At 46.3% G+C, this 23927-nt stretch overlaps 1 protein-coding gene across 3 annotated transcripts; it reads right to left on the bottom strand.

Moving 5' to 3' along the window:
• Positions 1 to 306: 306 nt before the first annotated feature.
• On the bottom strand, positions 307 to 23522 carry ccdc141 (coiled-coil domain containing 141). Of its 3 annotated transcripts, none has more exons than XM_072716833.1 (24): positions 23135 to 23522; positions 22447 to 22569; positions 20413 to 20601; positions 13693 to 13801; positions 13121 to 13374; positions 11594 to 11779; positions 10735 to 10901; positions 10304 to 10430; positions 10042 to 10164; positions 9623 to 9859; positions 9363 to 9512; positions 8779 to 8958; positions 8543 to 8668; positions 8167 to 8355; positions 7753 to 7914; positions 7408 to 7557; positions 4643 to 4783; positions 4343 to 4531; positions 3970 to 4153; positions 3764 to 3876; positions 3570 to 3623; positions 3112 to 3483; positions 2204 to 2985; positions 307 to 1692 (listed from the first exon to the last, which is right to left on the bottom strand). In XM_072716833.1, exons 1-24 carry the CDS (start codon positions 23234 to 23236, stop codon positions 1590 to 1592), a joined length of 4512 nt encoding a protein of 1503 aa, XP_072572934.1. In that variant the 5' UTR covers positions 23237 to 23522; the 3' UTR covers positions 307 to 1589. The 3 variants fall into 3 exon arrangements, with proteins under 3 accessions (XP_072572934.1, XP_072572938.1, XP_072572940.1); XM_072716837.1 differs by having other exon boundaries at positions 2508 to 2985; XM_072716839.1 differs by having other exon boundaries at positions 2675 to 2985.
• Between the last annotated feature and the right edge of the window lie 405 nt (positions 23523 to 23927).

The following is a 23927-nucleotide window of genomic DNA, read 5'->3' as shown; positions in this document are numbered from 1 at the left end:
ATAAATAAATAAATAAATAAAAATTAAAAAAGAAAAAAAAAAAAAAAAAAAAAAAAAAAAATACAAATAAAGTAGTCCTCCGCAGAGGGGGGGTGGAGGAGGGAGAAAAAAAAAAAAAAAAAAAAAAAACTTTGCAGAAAAGCACCACCCGAATAAGGGCGTAGCAGTGCGAGCGATGAATCTGTTTAACGAATGCAATGTCCACATTTCTGCGAAATCGAAAAGGAGGCAAAAGCGGCTGTCATTGGATAGGTTCCTTGTTAAAGTCACAAAAAAAGAAAAAGATTCCAATGAGCCAACAGATAGCAATTTTTAAAAACATTTTTTTAAATAAAATGAAACATGTAAAGACTGTGTAGATGTGGAAAAGCAAACAGCCATACAAACTTTCATTAATGAGGATATCAGGATGTCGTGTGAATGAGGATAACAGGATCACAGAGAAAGGAACATGTTCACGCAAGGAATTACTGATAGAATAAAATGTACTTAAACTTTGCAATAGCTGAAGATGAATGGTCATGATTTACAATCATAATGGCAACATGCCAATGAAACAGAATTTCAGCCTGTGGAGGTCATATTAAAACAGACGTCATTAGCAAGTTAGTGCAGATTGTTGCCGACCATACAAACTGTTTTCACACTTGCTCCTAATAAGTGATGGCAAAGTAATCTGGCTTTATTTAATGCAGGATATATACATGTAGGGGAACCGAAGATAATCCACCACTCCTAAAAAACATGCTCTTAACTAAAACAACCAATAACCATCCTACCCAGAATCCTGCTCTTAACCAGAACCACCAGTCACCATTCTACCTAGAAACAGGTTCTTATCCACACCCAAGAGTCACTGCCCTAAACAGAAATAACTCTGACACCTAATCCACATTTTTTTCTGGTGGTGATTATGGTGTCGTCTTGCTGGGCAGCTTCTGTGGGCAGGTTTCCATTGTTTCCATGGCCACATGGTCATAAACGGTGCCATGCGAAGGAAGACCTGCCAGCTTTGTGGACAATGAAGGCTCTTCATTGCGGCTTTAATGCTGGTAATATTTACTGACCCGGATCTGTGCTAAGCACACAGCCTCTCCTTCCTGGTTTCTGTCCACGCAGATATATTTTCCCGAACCTGATGTGTCAACACTCTGCTTCACCAGAATGTGGCTGTCACAAATTAAATAGGTTGTCATATGATTTTGTGTTTCTTATCTGTTTAAATGGACGTGGATGTTTTCACACAAGAAACACAAGCTGACTGTTAAATGACTGGTCAAAAAGCCAAAAGGTCCAGATGGTGCAAGTAAACAGAGACACAGGTCCCTTTGGGTCATAAATGGACGCAGGAGGGAGAGTACACATTAAGGGTTATTCCAGTGTGGTACACAAACCTCCCTCTCAGGACAGGTGCCCAGGAGCACATTACAACAACAGCAAGTACACAAGCCACAAGAAGACACACAAGGTGCCAAAACAGGTGAGCCAGTCCAGCTTGGATGAAGGGGTGGAATCATCTGGGCAGCTTTTTTTTTTGTTTTTTTACCTTTGACCTGGAGGACAGAACTAGAGGAGCATACCACTAGAGTTTATGGTCCGTGTGACATTGAGGCTTGCGCCGCTATTGGTGTTCTGTCCTTTTGGGACAGTTTTACATGCTGGTCATGGTGCACCTTCTGTCCATTCCTGTACCTGAAATAAAGAGTGAGTTTTCACATCACACAACCACAGCACAGCAAGCAAGAGAATATTGAAATTACAAAAAGTAGAAAAATGTGTAAGAATCAGTTGCTTAAAGGCAGTCTCTGGGTCTATTAATGTTTTAGGGTTCACCAAGCATCCTGTTAGTGAAGGACAGTAAAGCAGAACAACAAACAACAGAAGCAAATATCCAGATAGATATTATTTAAATAATACTGAATAAATTTTAGTGTTAATATTATAAAGAATTATGCAGTGAAATGACTGTAGCACAGTACATGTAATTGTGAAATATGTATTCCAAACTGGCATCTACAAATTCCTTGATCTGTCAAAACTGTAGCCCTACCCCTCTTATTTAAGCATAGTGTTCCAGAAGGGAATGGGGGGCCCTGCTCTCCTGTCCCAATAGTCCTAAATCTCAGCGAGCTCTAACCGAAACCCTAACCGTCAGCAAGCCCCTGTCTGCGCCTATGAGGCCTGCTCATTATAGGCTTCCCACCATGTAAGCGTAGGCTCTGGGGATCCCATGACTTCTACTTCCAGGGTCACAGGGGAGCCCTCCATGACCTTGGCATTAGACAGTAGCTTGGAGAAGTTAGGAGCCTGACCCAAAAGGTCAGGTATCGCCTGGCTTCCTGACAACAGCCGGACCTCTTCCCGGAAGATGGCAGGCCTGCAGGGGCCCGGGTCCATTAGTGGGGAAGGGGGGACATGCATGTCACTGGGCGAAGCACCCACATGCACACACTCTTGCATATGCATGAAGCTCTTATGCATTGCATACAGAGTCTGCTGGCACTCACTGAGAGTGCCGGGGGCGGGCGAAGGGGGTGGGGGGAGCCTGGTCCTTAGGATGCTGGAGAGCGTGCTGGACACCAGGCTGGGGGCAGGCACGGTCAGGGGGCTGTGCACAAATGATGACGACTCCACCCGAAACCTGGACTGGCCTTCATCCTGACTCAGGACCCACCCCTGCCTCTGGGGGGCACCATCACTGAGTTGAGAGTGCAACTGGAAGAGGCCCTGCTGGCTAGCATGTGGGCTACGTGAGCACATGCCATCCTCATTCTCTGACTGGACCATGTTGGACTCTGGCGTCTCAGAAAGTGGGGGCAGCGAGATGTCATCAGGTGAGGGGCACTCGTACTCGTCATTGAAAAGATATTCCTCGGTGAGGAGGTCACCCTCTGTTGCACATGTCACCTCACCCATGGGAGGAAGTGATGCATGTTCAGATGCATCAGGACACATGATCTCTTCTGCAGAATGCGGAACTTCCCCCTGGGGTGAGAAACCTCCTACAGTGACTAAGACAAACACATCCCCAGTCTAGCATGTCAGTGGTAACCACAGGATGATAGGCGAAACATACTTGGGAACATTCTGGGGAATGGGACAGACACCCACCTGTGTGTGTGCAAGCTGTTCCCCAAAGCTTCCGAGAGACTCAGGCTCCTCATGCTCTTTCTTCTGCTCTTCTGGCATGCAAAACTCCCTGCAGTTGTCAGAGAAGCCAGGGATGGCCGAGGATGGCAAGAGGGACAGGCTGATGGTCTCGGTGTGTGAGGTGGTGTGCAGGCATTCAAGTCGTTCCATTGTGGAGCTGCCACAGATGGAGGTGACCTGGCTACTCTCTGAGTATGCTTCACAGCAGTAGGACATGCTCTGTAGCAACGCAATGTCGCGTCCAAGTTGTTGGGGTTGGTCCATCACCCTGCTCCTCTTCTCATGGCCCGGGCCAGCATTTTCCAGAGTATGGTGTGACTCCTTCAGCTCACTCTGTGAGCACATGAGAAGCCACTGAGCAAGTGACACTTCCTTCAGCATGCGTGATGTACATGAGCGGCAGAGCTTCTGCACCTCACCATGTCTGTGTCTGTGTGTTCCCCTGGGCTGGACTGCTGCTTCAGAGCCTCTGCCTGAACACCAACACACAAATACACTCCAAACCTCAAAGATAACTCATAAACAGCAGCACTGAACTGAAGGTCTGACAAAACCTTTACATGACTTTAATGGCAGAGCCTTCCGTTGCTTTTTATTCAATTGCACACTTTACCTGTAAATTGGTTTCCAGGTTCATCAGGCCTTTGCAGAGCTCTTTGATGGAGTCCACAATCTCACTGTGTTTGCTAACAGTTTTCTCTGCAAACTTCTTCCCCTCTTCTGGACCTAGGAACAAGCTTGATGTTCATTTAAGTGCCTTCAAAACCATCTCATTCAAACAAGGGCCACAAAAACTGAAAACCCAAAGGAGATCTGTACCAAGGAGACGTATGGCCAGCTCTTTGATCTGCTGGATCCGCTCTTCCTGCTGTGGAACTGTGGGCCAGAAAAACTTCTCAAACTGCTTGTAGAGCATGCTCACAGCCTCCTTGGTCTTACACTCAGAGGAGTACTTCCCTACCCTCATGATGGTGGCGCTGGCCTCATCAGACCAGAACTGGTACTGAATTTTAAAAGAGATAGAAAGAGAGAGGAAAGTGTGGCCTGCTGTGATATTCTAATGCATTTATTGATTTGATGAATGCATGTTGTCATATGAATACTTAAACTGAAATGCAGGTTATTTCAGGGCTGTTTGTGAAATGGTTCCAGGAGGTAAGGTATTGCCCACCCTATCCCACCAAATCCTAACCTCCTCCACAACCAGATGCAGGTTAGCTGTCATTTCAAGGTTTGTCTTGAATTCCTCCATGGTCCTGTAAAAATCCCCCAGCTGCCTCTGGAGCTCGTTCACGACATCTTCCATCTCTCTCCCCTTGAGGGGCTGCTCTTTTCTGGTGGTCAGCTTGACGGTGAAGGCCTGCACCTTGTTCTTCAGCACCTGGGTTGGCAAGGGGGTCAGTAAATAATAGCCACATGTTAATATGATCAATGAAGAATTGAAGCTTCACTTGAGCTCATATGAAGGACAGGATTGCAGCTTCAGTCTCACTTGTAGTTTCTCCATGTACCGCTCTATCTGCTGAGATTGATTCTTCACTCCCTTTATGTTCCTTATTTTCTCGTTCCTCTTCATGTAGTTGAATTTTAAGTTGTTGAATTTCTTCTTCAGGTCTTTAAATGAATCTCTAAACTTAATTAAGAAACAAATCAGGCAAAAGATTAATAACTTGCCATGAACTTTGAAGAACATCAGCTACAGATGATTGGCTAAGCTGGAACTCTCCACTCAGCCATACCCTTGAAAGCTTGAACTGGGACCAGAATAGTAAAAGACAGCTGACAAGTGACTTCTAATAAGAAGAGAATTAAGCAAATGGGAGATATGAGATCACCATAAGTTGGTCATAATTAATGGGATATATATGGTGCGTTCGTTTTTCTCTCAGAAATTACGAGTTGAGTGACATCACGTCTGACAATCTCCCGTTCGAGCTATCACATCTCAGAACAAACATGGCTGCCTCCGTGAACACGCTGCTGTGTGTTGTTGCTTTATTTTTTAGCAGATTGGAGTGAGATAATTTTTTCCGAGAGACAAACAAAAAAGAAACATGAACTAGTCAAACCACATTAAACGCTTTATAAAATATTTTAGTACATTCATAGCGATATTCTTTTTTTGAGAGGCAAACATACTACAAACAAACCAAAGACACTAACAAGTCTGGTAAACATCTGATATTGCATGCTAGGATACTGTTTACGGTCATGATATGGTATTCTCTAAATCGAACACATGCAATTACAGTTATAACTATTAATACATTTAACAAAATAAACATCTTTAAAGATTTATAAAATAGAATTACTGTTGAGCGTGTAAGCCGCCATGTTGAAATTTCATCACAGGGGCAACTCAGACAAGAAAATTCTGTCTGACATGAACATCATAAAAGAGGCATATTTTCGATGGGAAGTTATGTTTTTCGTGACGTTTTCATCTGAGTTCCGACTCGGAGAGAAATAATCGAACGCACCATTAGGCCTATACACATTGTTAGGTTCCAAGGTCAGTGAAACTGTAGCAGCTTGAGGCTTAAAAGTAGCACCTGTTTCTCTGTAAAACGATAGCATATTAGCACATTAGCCCACAGATTGCACCCATTCCCCTGGGGGTGTAGGGCTATTCCAGATTCTTTGTGTGGGTGAGTAAGAGTGACAGGAGGGCCACTGCTGTAGGGCACTAGCTTGTCACAGAACAACGATAAGTGACTTTTCCAGAGGGTGAAACTGACCAGCTATATCTCATAAAATCTAAAGATAGCTCCTTTAAGCTCAAGGCCATTACACTATACTCCTGGAGCAGCACGAAGATGGTGAGTGTCCCCTCTGTGCTCTTAGCTATTATGGAACAATGCATCTGATTCAGCGTCTCAGTGTAACACAATGACAGTGCTCAGCATTGCTATCGGCTCCATCCAGAGTGATAATTTTCCAGAGCTCTTGCCAGGTTCCTGCGATAATGGCCCAAGAACGCAGCCCTGGCAGTCAGGTTGCAGCTCATGACACTAGATGGAATCAGAACCCTCCTTACCTACCAGCTGTTTATTAACTGTTGTCTGCCTGCAGGTAGTGAATTTCCAATCAGCATCCACTTCTTCAGGCATTGGAATGTGCACCCATTGACTGGTAGGCCTGTCATTTAACAGGAGCACACACCATTGGCCTGTGACTGGGTCCTTGAAGGTACAGGGGGTTGGACACAACAATACAGCCTGAGGACTAAAGTCTGATAAACATTTAAGGTGCCAGTTCTTCTATACAAAGATACTGAAAGACATGGCTTGACTGGGATTCAAAATAAAAATTATAATACTAAATTTTTCCAAGCTTGAGAACCCCATGATAAATTTTGTTAGTCCTCATACCTATCGGCCCACCGGGAAAATGCCAGGAATGCTAAATGGCCAGCCCGGGTTCCCCATGGACGACTGAACCATGTCCAATAACCAGGAACTGTAAGGATGATACAGGACCCTCAGGATCTGAGGAAATACAGGGTCACCCTAAGTGAGGGATTTCCCTAGTTAATTTGCAGTTATGTAATTATTTTCATTTAGTTCATTAATTTATAGCTTTCATATTTCTTATTTTTATATTTCTTTCTGTCCTTGCTACTTGCTCATCATGTTCTTTGCCATACAACTTACTCTCACCAAGGCCGTCTGACCCCCTGGCTCCAGGAGTCTGTACAAAGACCATAGATAAAGGGCCTGCTTCCCTCAGTGGGGGCAGAGACAGACACAGACAGACACTGAACCGGCCGTGTGAAACATCTTTCTGTAATATCTTCATTCTGTCTTAATAAACTGCTTAAGGAACCTGCCTCATTCAACTAAAAGAACCTGAGGTTTCATTGAAGAAATCTATCATGAGGAAAGTTCAGGCCAAAGCTTAGAAATGGCAGGATTCCATAAACAGTGCCTGCCAATGGGAGAATGCTTTGCCTAAAGATAGTTACTCCACAGGACTAACTGAGAGCTTCACAAAGCATGCTGTGTCTCTGGATTCACCTTCCTGTCAGTTGGCTTTGTAGCTTTTTTGCTCACACATTTGCACTTGATTGCCCAAGCTCCTGAGACAATGGTCTGTGCCCAATACAGCTGAACCTTCCTGTAAGTGTCACACATATGTGTCACAATGGTTACTGCATCCAGGGTTTAAGCACCATATCAGGAGGCTAAGCCAGGGAGACAACCCAGAGTGAAGCTCGGGGCTAGTTGAAGTCCATGTCCGGGCCCATGTGGGGATTACCTCATTCATGTCCTCCTTGAATACACAGTAGTGCAAGTGGCTCTCCAGGTTTTCCTCACAGCGATAGGCCTCCATACTCCACCTCATGCTGGCTATCTCTAACTTTTTCATCTTCTCCTGGAGCTGCTGGACCTGGAAGCCCAGGGTATGCTGGAAGATGGTGATGGTCATTTGGGGGTATGATTAAGGGGAGCAGAGCTCTTTGCCTCCATACTGAACAGGCTACAGGTGACAATCCATGTGCTACCCACTATGATCCCAAGCTGTCCCTGCCCAGAGGGATGGTGACATTAGAATGTTTGGAGCGTTTGTTGGAGGGGGATGGGGGCAGAGTGTGGGACTTACCGACTGACACACAATGGTGGCAACCTCTGCCCCCAAGGAGATGGCTTGCTTATACAGGTAGCATATGTGGGCACGTTTCTCCTGGTACTGTTCCAGTTGGACCCGAGCCTGACTAGCATCAGGTAACACTGTGACTGGCACAGCACTTGGCACGCAGTCCAGCTAAGATGGGAACAAGTCCAGTAAATCAGTATTAATGGCAGGTGGTGCTAAAGAGCTGCACTGGAGAGCCACTGTCTGGTTTCAGTTTCTGGATAAACAGGTGAAATTAATCTGGTAAAGAAATTAAATAAAAGCACTGTTTTCCTGAAGTCTGAGGGGATAAATGATATGGTAGAAAGCATGTTATAAAACCTTGCTTTTATTAAAGCTTGTTTTCCCTATGAATCTGGAGTGTGTTGTGTATAAACATACATCACGGTACAGCTGCAGGAACCGGACAGCCTTGCAGAGGACCACTTCATACTCCTTTATCTTATCCTTGACTTGCTGGTGCACATGGAGGAGCTCCGTCACCTTCTCATTCTTCTCTTTCACTGAAGCTCCTCTGAGTGGCAACAGCTCTGAGATCTTCAGCGTGTGCTCCACCTCTGCATTCAGCTGCTGTGATGGACAAAAGTGTACAGGAAGGGATCATCAGCTCAGTTTGCCAAGCAAGCTCATATTCACTGTCACAAAAACTAAGTAAAATATAACCCAAGTTATGCCTGTGATGCAAAACTTCACCAGTATGATATCTTGTATGACTAAAAGATCAAACTAATCCTCCACAAACAGCACACAATCTCACCAGAAACTGTGGTTTTGCAAGGCTGAAATTCTCCTGCAAGTTGGTCACAGTTGTGAGATCACTTCCCAAATCCATCTTGGATCCTGGAGCAAGAACATCCTCCAGCATCTTCAGGTCATGGATGTTCTTCATAGCAAATACAGAAGCATTTCATCTTTCTTAGAAGCTTAATGCTCGCAGCAGTAATGCTGATGCCCCCTTTGGACATCCACACAGCATTACAGCATCTTCCTTACCTTCTTAAGCTGCTCCTTGAATTTCTTCCACTGCTTTTTCACAGACTTTATCTGGTTGACCTGGAGCTGCCATGAGGTCCACAGGTCCATCAGGATGGCCTTTTTCTTGGTCAGCTCTTCCATGATCTTCTCAACCTGATACACAGCAGCTTTCACGTCAAGCTTGTGCTTCTCACTGGCCTGGCAGAAGTTGATGCAGGTTAACAAGGGTGTCGAGATCTGCATTATTCACAGATTTGGGAACCCTCCTGCTTTAATGGCAAATATTAAGACTTATCATGGTTCTGTACTGACTCTGCATCTATAATGTCGATCCAGAAGTCCTCACACAGCTGTTATAAAAAAACCCCAAATAAACATCTCTAGGTGCAGGGTGTAATTTACGATGTCATTTGTAACATTTACACACACATCAGAACTTTACCACAGACATACAGTCCTATGTCTATTACCCTGTCTGGTGACAGGTGAAATTCCAGGACCAGAAGGTCAGAGGAGGGGTAGCTGGCTCGGCAGGAGCTCCAGCATATCAGAGGAGCCCTCCCACATTACCGGAAACCCTATGGGGTCATGCTGGTTCTCACCATGCTGACCGAAGAGATGAGGATGTTGGCCTGCTCCTGCAGGTTGAGGAACCTCTGCAACAGCGACTGCCATTTGCCACTCACATCCTCAGTGTCATCTTCAGGCCTGCCCTTAAACATCTCCTGTACTTGCTGTATCTGCTCATCCACCTGATGGAGACCACAGCCATCGGTGCTTATGTACATCACATGTATTCACAAGCTGCTTTTATTTCATCTGGTCTTGTCCTAAAGACAAGTTTCTTTAAGTACTACGCCACCTGCAGGACACCACTTTTTTCAAATTTCAGTTGAAGTACTCCCACCTCCTCTGTGACGTGCAGAAAACACACATAGGGCCTGAGAGTGTCCAGCCATTCATTCACGCTTCTCATCACCACCCCCAGCTGTTTGGTCAGAACAATGTTCCTGCTGGACAGCTCATCGGCCTCATGAGAGTCCAGCAGCCTTAGCTGTGCCACAAGCTCTGTGATGGACTTGAGCTTGTCTGCTGTGTCCTGAATGAACATGTTAGAGATGAAGTTCATGCCCCTCTATACTAAGATGCAATTTAAAGACACACCTACTAGTGGACTGAAAAAGTTAACTGGCTTTAAACCATTAATGCCCCGGGAATATATGACTCGATGCATGAAATCCATCCTCTCATAACTGCTCCCCCTCTTGACTGGTGGCTCACCTGTGCCTGTGAAGCCAGCTCCATGTGTCTATTCAACATGTCCTCTAACTTGGAGAGCCCTGATCCAGGTTCGAGGCTGCTGTTGCTGATAGCGGAGCTGGTTCCCTTCATCCACAGGGACACCTGTGCATGAGGAGCACATCTTCACCACCTTCAGGGTACCTTACAACCCAAGCGAATCTACTGACCTTAAACCAGCCATCTATCAGTGTCCATGTGTCTGATAGCCATGAACTGCATATGCCTTACGGACATGTCCTACCTTGTATATCAGCTCTTCAATAGAGGACATTAACTGTAGCTTCTTTTCAGCCAGGTCCCGGTAGGCCTGGCACTCTCCACTGAAGGAGTCCACCTGAATATATCCCAGCACCCCAGCCATTTGGGCACTATTCAAAGATAGCGTGATAATATGCAGTATTTTTCTCTGTTCTGGTTCATATGGGTCTATTTTCTGAATACAATAAAGTCCTAATGCTAACTGTAGAAGATCCAGTATAATAAAATAATGTTTATCTGTCTATCCTTTACTTATCTCAGTCAGGGTTGGTGGTGGGGGGGGGGGGGGTGGGCAGTTAGAAGCTCAATGGATGGATGGCTTGAGGGGTGATTTGAATGATGAGTGGATGGATTCTGTATTCTGTGACACTCACAGCCCCCTGGAGCCCCACCCTACCCCATCCCCCTCCTCACCAGTGGGGCTGAAGCCTCTCAAGGAGAAGCTGCTCATGCTGGAGAGGATCAGCAGCCACTTCCCTCGAGGTACACTGGAGCTCCTTGTGCCACTGGGCCAGCTGAGAGTTTGACAGTGAGTGTGGGGCCTGCAGCTGGCTCTCCACACCAGCTAGGGCCTCAAAAGCCTGCAAAACGGGGAGCACACAAAGCCATTCTTTCAAACACTAGAGGGCAGAAATGGCCACCAGAAAGTGCTAAGTGCTAAAAAGTGCTAAGATGTGTTAAAAATGTGCCAAACTAAAAATGAAACAATACCCACTATCATATTATTTATTTAATATTTAAATTTATATAAAAGCTATTTGAATGTCCTTTGCAATTTATCCTCAATATTTAACTTTACCAAGAGAGCAACGTTCTTAAAACATGAGAAGCATAATAGATGCAATAGACTGGATTTCTTAGCCTCACAGATCCCCTGGCAGGCTGTGTAGCTGTGGGGCACAGTAACCTCGCCTTCTTGCTGACATTCACTCAGGACTGCTCATTCCAGGGTGTGTTCCTCTGATCATACACACTACACCAAAAGCTGCACGACACACTGTTTACTTGAGAAAGCTGGTGCTGCTTTGCCCCGATTCACTTAAGAGGTTTAAAGAGTTCCAGGACTGAACACCGCCCCAGTCTTGCCCTGAACCCAAGTTCCAGCTTGTCTTGCAGACTGACTCTGATGTTCTTTTGGGGCCACTGCATCATCCCCCTCTTTTTTTCTACACATTTTTTGCAACAAAGTCCCGTCCATCAAATGAGTGCCCCATGACTCTGGAGAGGGGAGGAGTGTCTGTACAGTGTTCAAGACAACACTGAGAGCCCTTGCCTTATTGGCCCTGGTGAAGAATGTGTTGCTTTCCTGCCGATCCCCCAGGTGGCCCTCCATCAGTCTCCAGAGCATTTCACGGAGCTCTTTCAGCTGGAGGCTCCTCGCAGCTAGAACCTCCCTGTCCTCCACAGAGAGGACGTCAGGGGCCTGAGCCAGCAGCCTGCTCACGATCAGGCTCCAGTCCTGCCGAAAGGCGAGGTGAAACTGTATGGCATCACACTGTATCATCCGGACACAACTGTCACTGCAAAAGTACCGGATCACCTTACTCACCTATTTACACAGCTGCCCATTCAGTCACTTTTTAAGGAGGAGCTTCTGCTGAGAGCAGTTAAGGATAAGGATCTTATTCCTTAATCTCTAAGCACTCAGACATGGTCACCGCTGTCAGCAAGCCCTCCTAGGCTGTTTAATCACTTAGTCATTAGGTAACCATGGGCTTGTCACACACAAAAGGTTATTGAATGCCTGAGCACCCAATCAAAGAGAGATGGGAAAAGGATGAAAGCTATTCAACTTCAGATCCATGGCTATGCAGCACCTACACATGACAGGTAGATAATCCAAGCAAAGGAAAGCCTGCTGTCACAGTATGAAATGCGAGTATGAGGAAAGGAACCCCAACATGGAAGCCCAACAAGGAAACAAAATGAGGAAACCTAATGAGGAAACTCAATGAGAAAACTCAACCTAGAAACCCAATCAGAGCACCCAATAAGGAAACCTAACATGGAAGCACAACAAGGAAACCCAACAAGAAAACTTAATGAGGATACGCAATGAGAAATCCCAACAAGGAAACCAATGAAAAACCCAGGTTAATGTGCTGACCTAGGGTCTAGGAGCTCCTGGTGCCCTAAGAGTTGTTGCAGGATGTCATTCCAGCATGAGATTAAACAGAATAAATGACAAGTATGCGACCCTTCTTTAATAAACCTCCTATATGGGGCATGCTATCAATATGGCTGGCCTTAAGGAAGGAAGGAAGAGGAAATTGCCTTTCATTTTAATGATAACCATCTGCATGTAAAGCCCTCATTTTGTTAAGATTCCAGAATTGCATCATTTGCATCATTAACAATGGGCCATGTAATGTAAAGTCAGTACTGGCACATTTTTGGGGAAGGATTACTTCAGAAAGATGTACCCAATGCAACCATAATCTAACAAACATACAGCACATAACACTTTGCACAAGTGTTTTTTTAATGATAAATTCATGACTGGCCATGGCGATGACGCAATAGACACAGACCCCTAGAAAAGCACCAATAGGAGATATTGTAAAAAGCACAGAGCTTGTTTACTGGCTCTTTAGCTGTGGCAACTGTTTATAAACTGAGCAGCACAGACCCTTTGGAAAACTAAAGACGAAACACTGTACCATCAAATGAGATGCTCCAAATGAAGGTGCCCCACCCAGTCACTGCACTGGCCAATTATTTTTAACCTATAGGATAGGGCAGAGTTTCACTTGACAACCCAGAAAAGTAATCTAATGACAGCCAAGTAACCCCCACTCACTTCCTGTTCCTGCTGCTCCCAGAGGCGGACATGCAAAACAGACTCCAGGTGGTGCTGCTGCTGCCTCATTCGCTCATCCACCTGTCGGCGCCTATCCTGAAGGATCTCCAGAAGGTTCTCCACCTTGGTACAGCTGCTGTGTGCCCTGCGCATGCTGCCCGGCCTCAGTAGTTTCTCTTTAGAGCAAGAGTGCTGGAGGAAGTTCAGCAGCTCCTGGCTGCTGTTCAGAGCCAGCAGAGACGTTTTCAGTAGGCCTGGAAGCAATAGACAGGAACACAGTGAACATGAACAGTGCGACACATGAATTCCTGGTCATTCAGTTTATTCTCAAATTGTTCATTTGAAAAATCTATCAGCATTACACACAATCATCACATAAAATGAGTGTGGTGAGACAGCAGGGCTGACTCAGCAGACACAAGCCTGGATATCTGAGTGAGTGTATTTAAACCACACTGCCACTGTGGATACTATGTCAGCTTATCTCCCAGCTCCTGGATTCCCCTTGGATGTGAATGAGATACCAAAAGCCTTAAGCGCTAAGCCCCCTGCTGCTGGGGAGGCAGACTTGCCTCGTTTAATGCTGCTGTGCCTCTGAACCAGCTCTTCCAGGCAGCCTGTGGATATCTCCTTGGACGTGCCCTGTTGGAGCTTCTCTGCTTCGTCTATCTTCACTGCAAACTGCAAACAGAGACAATGTCATCCAGTGGAGACTGTAACACGGTAAACGCAGCATCAGCGTGTCTGACACAGATCCACTCACTGATGTAGATCCGCTCTCCGATGCAGATCCATTCACTGACACAGATCAACTCACTAACACAGATGCACTCACAGACAGCTAAGGAAATCCACATGGCCACAAACTTATAAATCAAGTAAAAAGTTTGGGCCCTTTTACAAAATGTAGCTGAGCGTAAGGGAAAATGGCATTTGCCACGCTCACATTTACTGTGATTTCCTGTCACAAAAAGCAACATTTATTTCAGTTAGTAGTGAGAACAGTGGCGGAACAACTGCACACAAGGTCCCGGGGCAAAACACATATCCCCCCCCCGCGCATATGTATATGTGGCGCCGCTGAAACAAGTTTTAAAGTGTGGGTGCAAGAACACAAAAAACGTAACAAGAGAATTCGACTGTCCCTCACAAAACCTGTAAATTTTTAGTGGCTAAATTGCGTTTTCTATGCAGACAGGAGGAGATTTGTTTGGCTATGCCTAGAAAACAACGTTGTTACCAGTGTTGAGACCGTTTTACCAAGGACAAAAATTCCACCTCCAGTTGCCTGCCCATCTCATCCATTTCTGTTGCAAAAATTACAGTGTATTGTCTAAGTGAATAGGGTATAGGTTAATTAGTGTGCACGCAGCATCTTTCTCATTCTCATAATGCGTCCATGCATCTGGGTATAGCCAATTCAAATGTCATTTAGCCTAACTTTTTATACAATTTAGACAGCACAGAATTATTAACCTATTTTAACGCATTTATTTACACAACCACATATTTCCCACATTTTGATATCAGTGATGTAGTGAAGATACAGTCTCTTTATTTCTTGACGCCAACCCTCCCCATTAATCCAGGCTTGGGACCAGTACCTAGTTGAGCTGGTTATGCACCTTCCTAGTCTTGATGTATGTCATCAAACGGATGAGGACGTTAGGCAGCCTCTAGATCCTACCCATCATGCAATCATCCATCCATCCATCCATCCATTATCTGCCGCTTATCCGGGGTTCGGGTCACGGGGGTAGCAGCTTCAGGAGAGACCACCTGACCACCCTCTCCCCAGCTACCTCTACCAGCTCCTCGGGGAGGACGCCGAGGCGTTCCCAGGCTAGCCGAGAGATAGAATCCCTCCAGTCCTGGGTCTGCCCCGGGGCCTCCTCCCTGTAGGACATGCACGGAAAACATCTCCGGGTAGCCGCCCAGGAGGCATCCGCACCAGATGTCCAAACCACCTCAACTGGCTCCTTTCGACGTGAAGAAGCAGCAGTTCTACTCTGAGGCCCTCCTGGATATCCAAACATCTCACCCTATCCCTAAGGGAGAGCCCAGACACCCTGCGGAGAAACCTCATTTCGGCCGCCTGTATTCACAATCTCATTCTTTCGGTCATTACCCATAGCTCATGACCATACCCACCAAACATGAAACGTCCATCAGACGTGCAGATCATGTCTAGATGGAGTCGGTCGGTCCAGAACCATATCTGGATGTCTACACAACGTGCAAATCAGGTGCAGTATCTGCACGTCTAACTCTGACCCCTCTTGGACGTAGATATGTAGTTCAAGCTGAATGTCTAAGTAGGCGACTTTTGGACATTTGTAGACAGATCGTCAATTCCATGTAAACATTGTCAGCGTCAATTCTGGTGCCTATTGTAGCTCATGCTGTTGTAATTTTAATGTTTTAAAATGTCCAAAAATAAACTGCTACACGTAAGCAAACCCCATAATCACAATTTGCCGATGCACGTCCGGTGTGTGGTTTGGCCAAGTTCTGTTGCCGTAGTGCTACAAAAAAAAAAAAAAAAGCTGCGCATGCACTCTTTTGCAGTAAAGCGGTTGTGAGAAACTGCACATCGTTGTGGACAAGTTTAAAGTTTAAGGTAAGTAGTATTTAGCATTGTTTAGTTGTGTACATTGTTTAATAATCGCATTGCTGACTTTTTTGCAAACCAATATGTCCACATAATTAATCTGAAGGTAAGACACATCTGTCCATATGGAACTCCAAAGTGTTCAAAAGTATTATGAAATATATGAGAATGATACTGTGAAATACAGCTCATTATTGTGAAATATATTGCATTCTGTTATATAAATTTATTTATTGTGAAATATGATTTCATATATTTTTAGCGCTCTTGTGAGCGCAGAACGACTTCCATTTTGTAGTAAAGCGGGAAAAGTAAAGTATTTCATCATTCAGCATCATGAAATGATGAAATACGGCATCATGAAATGATGAAAAACAGCATTATGAAATAAATACTGACTTTGAAAAAAAATATATACATATTTCACAATAAGAAGTAGTGCTAGGCGATAAAACGATCTCGATTTTTTTCATCGATAAAAAATGAGGATGATCACGATGATACACACAGACTATAAAACTCGATCAACCAAGTTTGGAAAAAGAAGCAATGGGTGCGTTCTACTTGGGCTTAGGTGTGTCTGCAGCTGATGCGACGTGGAACGCGATCTGCCGGCGGCTGCAAGGGTGGAGTATAAACTGACTGCAGCCAAGTCGGACTACTTATACTCCTCGTAGTCTGTGACACCTGACTGCAATGGCAGCACTGCCAGAAGGGTAAATCTATACAAAAATCACCTGCATGCACATTACTTCTTTTACAATAACCAACTCCTGATACAAACTGTTAGCAGTGAATAAAATTATTGTGTATTGTGGCTCTGTGTAAAAAGATAGCTGCATGGAAAATTATCAAATACATGTATTTCAAGGATTCAAAGTTATTATTGTCATGTACAGAGTACAATGCAATTCTTACTTGAATGCCTTCTTCACAGACTGGACGATTAAACCAAATAAAGCAGCGAAACATTACAGTAACTATGTGTATTGTGTATTGAGTGAATTATTGTTGTTTAAATTCACTTAGTTTTTGGTTTAAATGTATTTATTTTTGCTGTAATGTTGTAAGACACAAGGAGAGGGGGAGGTGTGTTATCATCTGATCTGATACTCCCAATAAAAATGTATTAAGAATGTTGTGTGAGACTTTTTGTACTGAATTTGCTTAATGATACTAGGTTATTGGGGTGAAACATAATATGGTATTAGAATATATAGTGGGGATTATTTTGTAATGAATAAAGCTGTAAATACATAAATTACGTCTAAAGTAAGTCTATGTATGACGTTAAAACGTCGTCTACACCGACCATTTCCGGACTGTTTTTTCACCTTATACAGACATCTTATAGTTGTCATAACTGAACATCCAGAGGACGTCTAAAAAAGACATCATAAAAACTTTCATTCTGCACCCTCTGAAGACGTCTTTTCTACGGTAGGCCAAGACGTCTAAAAGACGTCATTTCAACGTCATATTGTTTGCTGGGTAGGTGAGGGTAGGGATGAAGATGGACCAATAGATTGAGAGCTTTGCTTTTCGGCTCAGTTCTTTCTTAGCCACGACGAACCGGTTAAGCGCCTGCAAAACTGTAGACGCCACTCCGATTCATCTATCCAGCTCCCAATCTCGCCTACCCTCACTCGTGAACAAGACCCCGAGATACTTGAACTCCTCCACTTGAGGCAATACTGACCTGAAGAGGGCAAACCACCCATTTCCGGCTGAGAACCATGGTCTCGGACTTGGAGGTGCTAATCCCCATCCCTGCTGCTTCGCACTCGGCTGCGAACCGCCCCAGAGCACACTGGAGATCCACAGCAAATGAAGCCAACAGGACGACATCGTCTGCAAAAAGCAGTGAGGCAATCCCGAGGCCACCAAACTGGACACCCTCAACACCCTGGCTGCGCCTAGAAATCCTCAGGGAACCCGGTCGTAAGCCTTTTCCAAATCCACAAAACACATGTAGACTGGATAGGCAAACTCCCAGGCCCCCTCCAGTACCCTTGCAAGGGTATAAAGCTGGTCCAGTGTTCCACGGCCAAGACGAAAACCGTATTGTTCCTCCTGAATCCGAGATTCGACTATCGATCTCACCCTCCTCTCCAGTACCCCGGAATAGACTTTCCCAGGGAGGCTGAGAAGTGTGATCCCCCTGTAGTTGGAACACACCCTCCGGTCCCCCTTCTTAAATAAGGGGACCACCACCCCGGTCTGCCAATCCAGCGGCACTGTCCCTGACCTCCACGCACTGTTGAGAAGGCGTGTCCCCCACAACATCCAGAGCCTTCAGGTACTCCGGGCGGATCTCGTCCACCCCCGGGGCCCGGCCACCATGTAGCTCTTTAACCACCCTGGCCACCTCAGCCCCAGTGATGGGCAAGCCCCTCCCAGCACCCTCAGGCTCTGTGCCCTCAGATGTCTCAAAGGCAGTATGCGTAGATGTATCTGAGGCAGGGTTGAGGAGGTCCTCAAAGTATTCCTTCCACCTCCGGGTGATGTCCCCAGGTGAGGTCAACAGCACCCCCTCCCCACTATAAATAGTAGGAACCAGGAGCTGCTTCCCCCTCCGGATGGTTTGCCAGAACCTTTTTGAGGCCGACCGAAAGTCACTTTCCATGGCCTCACTGAACTCCTCCCACGCCCGGGATTTTGCTTCTGCCACCGCCCGAGCCGCGTTCCGCCTGGCCTGCCGGTACCCGTCAGCTGCCTCCGGAGACCCACGGATTAATAATTCCCGGTAAGCCTCCTTGTTCAGTTTGACGGCCCCCCTCACCTCTGGTGTCCATCGGGTATGGGGGTTACCGCCACGACTGGCACCGACCACCCTGCAGCCACAGCTCCATACGGCCACTTCCACAATGGAGGTCCGGAACAGTGTCCATTTGGACTCATTGTCCCAAACCTCCCCCGGTATGCAGTTGGAATTCTGCCGGAGGTGCGAGTTAAAGCTCCGGCAAACAGGAGCCTCTGCCAGACGTTCCCAGCAGAACCTCACTATGCGCTTGGGCCTACCAGGTCTGACCGGCTTCCTCCCCCGCCACCTGAGCCAACTCATCACCAGGTGGTGATCAGTTGACAGCTCTGCCCCTCTCTTTACCTTAGTGTCCAAGACGGAAGGCCGCAGATCAGATGATATGATTATAAAATCGATCATCGACCTGTAGCCCCGGGCATGTTCGTACCATGTCCACTTATGGACACCCTTATGCTCGAACATGGTGTTCTTTATGGACAAACCATGCATTGCACAGAAGTCCAATAACAGAACACCACTCGGATTCAGATCAGGGAGGCTGTTCCTCCCAATCACCCCCTTCCATGTCCTGAAAGCCAGTTTTGTCAGCCGGGGATCAGATTGCCAGGGCCTTCCTTGGCCGCCACCCGATCCACAAAGCACCGAACCCCTGACATTCCCCTTGTGGGTGATGGGCCCACCTGGGGACAGTCCCGCATGCCTATTTTGGGGTATGCCCAGGCGCTCGCCAATGGGCCCCTCCCCCAGGCCTGGCTCCAGGGTGGGGCCCCGGTGACCCTAGTCCGGGCGAGGGAAACGGGACTTCGTTTGGATACTTTATCATAGTAAAAAATCATGTTTTTTGCAAATTCCTCAAACAGAAAACCATTAAATACAAAAGGAACAGCTTAGTTTGACTTCAAAACATTACTATGTATTATATTTCAAGTTTGTTGTAGGGATTTTACAGATTTAAAAAAAACAATAAAAATTACACCATACACCCGCCATAATAAGAATGTATACCAAAAATGACAGATATATAAAATTGCAAGTCACAATTGAAGTGTAAGTAATGTATTTTAGCTGTCAAGAGCTTGGGAGAAACTATATCAGTATAACTTTGTGTGTATTTAGTATTTGGGAGGGGCCTCTACCATCCAGGGGAGGGCGGTAGACCCGCCTGCTCCGCCCCTGAGTGAGAATATCCTTCCATGTTAGTGGCTGAAAAAGAATAAGTATTATTTCTGTTACACAATTTATCTATGAGTTATGTTTCTTAATACGTATATTAGTAGTTACCAGAGGTGGAAAGTTTAGGTCCATAAAGTACAAATCCAGACCAAGGTTTTGTTTCAACCAACCAGATGAGCATAAAGAGTCACAGTACTGTTTGGTATTTTTTGGATGTGAACTTTCCACTTCTGGTAGTTCCTTTGTTCATCTTTTTTTGCCGTCTGGTTGAGTTATATTATGAATCTTATTTCCCTGTAGTAGTTTGCTTCCTAGCAGTCTGTGTTTATATATGTACTTTATAATTACATTACTTTCTGTTAGTAATATCATCTGTTAACATGTTAGTAGTATGTTATAGTAGTTATAAATAGTGTAATTTCCATTTTAGCTTGATTGCAATGTGTACTTTTCCATTTCTTCTTCTTTAGAAATCACACAAATAAGTGTTTGTTAATTATACATATTATGAAGCAATAAATCCATAAACTGTACTTGCCTCTATGCCCTGACTGACACACCGCAACAACAGTGAACTTACCTGCCTAAATCACCAGCATTCAGTGAAAGTGGACATGAAGGGACATAAAGGGGTTATTAAGGGAAGTTGAAGAGACATGAAGGGGCTACAAAGGGAATATAAAGGGACAAAGGGAACATTAAGGGACATAAAGGGGACAGGAAGAGGGCAGGTCAGCAGCACACCTCCAGGGCTCGGTCATAGAAGCATACGGCCAGCTGCAGCAGGTCCCTGCGAGTGTCCAATTGAGCAACCAGCTCCTTCCAGGCCTGGCTCAGAGAGGATGCCATGGGCTCATGCAGCTTGGGCTCAGCCCCCTCCTCCATTGTCCAGTCTGCTTCCTGCAGCAACCCACGCACAGAGCCCTCATGTTTCTGATGGAGAGGAAGGTGCTGGGTGAGTGGAATGCTCAGCAGAGCGCGCTGTGGTAGCTGGAATAAGCAAGCTCAGTCAAGAGATTGTCCAACATCGGTGCCTGACCTCACAAATGTTCTTCTGGAAGAATGGGCAAAAATTCCCACGGACACACTCAAAAATCTTATGCAAAGCCTTCCCAGAAAAGTGGCAGCTGTTATAGCTCCAAAGTGGGGACCAATTCCATACTGAGGCCTATGAGTTTAGGCTTTGTCTACACATACATGGGTATTTTTTAAAATGCAGCTTTTCCTATGCATTTTGACCTTTCATCCACATGCAAACGGCATTTTACGTCACTGAAAACTCAGCTTTTGTAACACCGCGTCCGGGTGAAGATTTCCAGAAACTCAGTTTTCCGTCTCGACATGTAGACAGGAAAAACACTGTTTTTGGCTTGTAACATCAGATTGTACTCTGTTGTCCACTTTGTTTGACATCAGAGTGTGCGCCGTTCGCTGTTTACATTAGCTGTTTATCCTAGCAGAACTGATTATAAGACTTATGATTGGCCAACATGGCTTCATAGTTGGAGTTTTTTTGCTGCCTATTGGTTTGGCATGCTCTTGACAGCGCATTTTAATGTTTTCATATGGATGTAGAGATTTTTCTTAATAATGGAAGAAGAAAAACACCATTTTTAAAACTATCTGTGTATGTGTGGACAGAGGCCTTAAAATGGGATGTCATAAAGGTTCATGTAGGTGTAGTGACCAGGGGCCTGTACAACGAAGTGGGGTTACTGGCTTATCGGGGTAACTTGTCGGATTTAAGAGTCTGGGCAAAATGAAAGTGAACGAATATGAAGTCCATTAAAACTGTGGTACCTTAAATCTGACAAGTTACCCTGATAAGCCATTAACCCCGCTTCGTAGTACAGGCCACTGGTGTCCCAATACTTTTACTCATGTAGAATTCCTCTTACTGTCATCAAGCACAAAAATGAGAAGCCTCAGACCTTCCACATTGCTTCTCACCATCAGTTTGTCATGGATAGCACTGAGGAATCCCCATCGTTGTCTCAGCCACGCCCCTCCGGGGTTTCCGATCGATAGGGCTTCCCCAAGGTGTCGCGTCCTGTCAATCAGTTTTTCTGGCCGTACCGGTTGCTCCCGTTCCAGACACTCCTCTCCCAGCTGTGTCTTGTTTTCCCCGGTTTCGGTTTCACTATATCAGGCAACTCGGTTCTCTGATCAGTGCAAGATTTTCATGGTGTGCCCTGAGTTCGAGCGTTTTTTCCGGTGTGTTTCCCTGTGTTCTGACCTCTGCTACGTTTCCTAGACACCGAGTTTCTGCCTGCCCCCTTTCTGGACCGACGCCGATCGCCCGACCTCAGCCTGGAACATCGACTGTGTTTTTCGCCTCTGCCTCTTTCTGGACCGATGGCAATCGCCCGACCCCTGCCTGGATTCCCTACCGTGTTTTGCGCCTCTCCCTCGTCTGTACCGAAGCCGATCTTCCTATCTCCCTGACTGAGTTTCAGCTACGTTCTCGGGCTCAGCCCCGGGTACCTCTGACTTCTCTGAGGAGAGTAGTAATAAAACAACAGGACTTACAGCTTTGCCGCGTCAGTGTCTGTGTTATGGCCTTCACAACATAGTTACTGTGTAATTCTCGGTTGAGGCAGTGAAAACAGTAATGTCCATGATCCCAGGTCACTGAACAGAAACAAGACCTTGATGTGTCAAGCCCACAGTGGAATATCACAAACCAACATCTGGTGCTGTCAGCACGTTTAAATCCCTCACAACCAGTGTCGTATGAGTGGATGAACCTGTCCAGGGACCAGATGAGTGACCCAGTACCTTGAGCTTGATCAGCAGCTGCTCGTGTTCCTCTAGGATCCTCTGTGTGTCCTCCTGGCTGTTGCCAATCTCCAGCAGGTCAGGCTCTGACTCGGCTAGCCGCAGCTGGAGCAGCGAGCCACACTAAACAAACAGCAGACAGAAGGGGTGTTTGTCATTTTGACTCTTACTGACAGGTCAACCTGGAGGCTTCCCCAGCATCCAGTCCCTGCAGCAGCTCCTCCAGCAGCCCAACTCTCTGGCAGCCCAACACAGTGGATCCTCTGGCAGCCCAACCCAGTGGCAGCTCCTCTTGCAGCCTGACCCAGTGGATCCTCTGGCGTCCTGACACCAAGGTTCCCCCAGCACACAGCAGTTCTCCCGGCAGCCAGACATGGCAGCAACACCGCAGGCAGCTTGACCTGAGGGTTCCCCTAGCAGCCCAACCTAGCAGATCCCCTGGCAGCCCGAATCAGCGGCAGCTCCCCCAGCAGCCCGACATGACGGTTCCCATGCAGCCCAAGCCAACAGATACCCCAGCAGCCCAACCCAGCTGTTCCCCCGGCAGCCTGACCCGACTGTTCCCCCAGCAGATGAACACAGCAGCAACTCCCCTGGCAGCAGTTCTTCCACAGGCTGAGCCCTGTTATTCAAAGCGTGTCTCTGAACATGGTTTAGATAGACAGACAGATGACGTCGGTGCGGTTACCTGGAGCACGGCCACGGTGATCCGCGAGCCCCCTGCCTGCACAGCTACACTGCTGATGGCAGTGCTGGCCACCTGACCTCCAAGCTCACCTTCATGGGACATTCCCTCTGTACTCCAGCGGCACAGCAAGCAGAAGAGAAACTTTGGAAAACCTCCAGAAAGTCAGGTAGCTGGCTAGACACCCTAAACATGCCCTTCTATCATTCTACTGCCTGCTCCAAGTCCTCCGCAAAGCCCTCCGCTCCTGGCAGCCCAATGCTGTTGCCCCCGCAGCCTGTCCACAAGCAAACTCTGGAGTTACTTCCCCATGCAACTCACTAAGGCAGGACAGAGCACAGAGGGATAAAAATAGAGCGGCCTGCCAGGATTATCACTGCACTGTGAGCCATCTGACACACCGAGTCACCCCTCCTCCACTGTACCCCCGACACTACCCCCCGAAGTAGCCCTGAGTGACACTGAGCAGAGACGCCCCCCCTGTGGCATTAAGCAGTTAGTTGCCACCCCTCTCTCCCCCAAAACCTTGCTTCTCCTAGTGGGAAGTGTATACTGTCTCCTGTGCTATGAGCAGCTCCTACATTATTGTATTTAAATGGGCAGAAGGCCTCTTTTCCCAAAACAGCCCCAATTCTCTGCCCTGATAGGGGGGAAAAGAACATTTGAGGTTAAGTCACCCAGGGAGCCAAATTTAGAAACTCCCCTGTTGATAAACCAGCAGTTAAACAGGCAGACTTCTGTAAGCATTTCAAGGAAGTGTGGGGGGGGGGGGATAAAGAGCAAGGCAGCTCCAATT

This window comes from Paramormyrops kingsleyae, chromosome 1 (genome assembly GCF_048594095.1).
Source record: "Paramormyrops kingsleyae isolate MSU_618 chromosome 1, PKINGS_0.4, whole genome shotgun sequence".
Taxonomy (NCBI): domain Eukaryota; kingdom Metazoa; phylum Chordata; class Actinopteri; order Osteoglossiformes; family Mormyridae; genus Paramormyrops; species Paramormyrops kingsleyae.
This window is presented reverse-complemented; position numbering and strand designations above follow the sequence as displayed.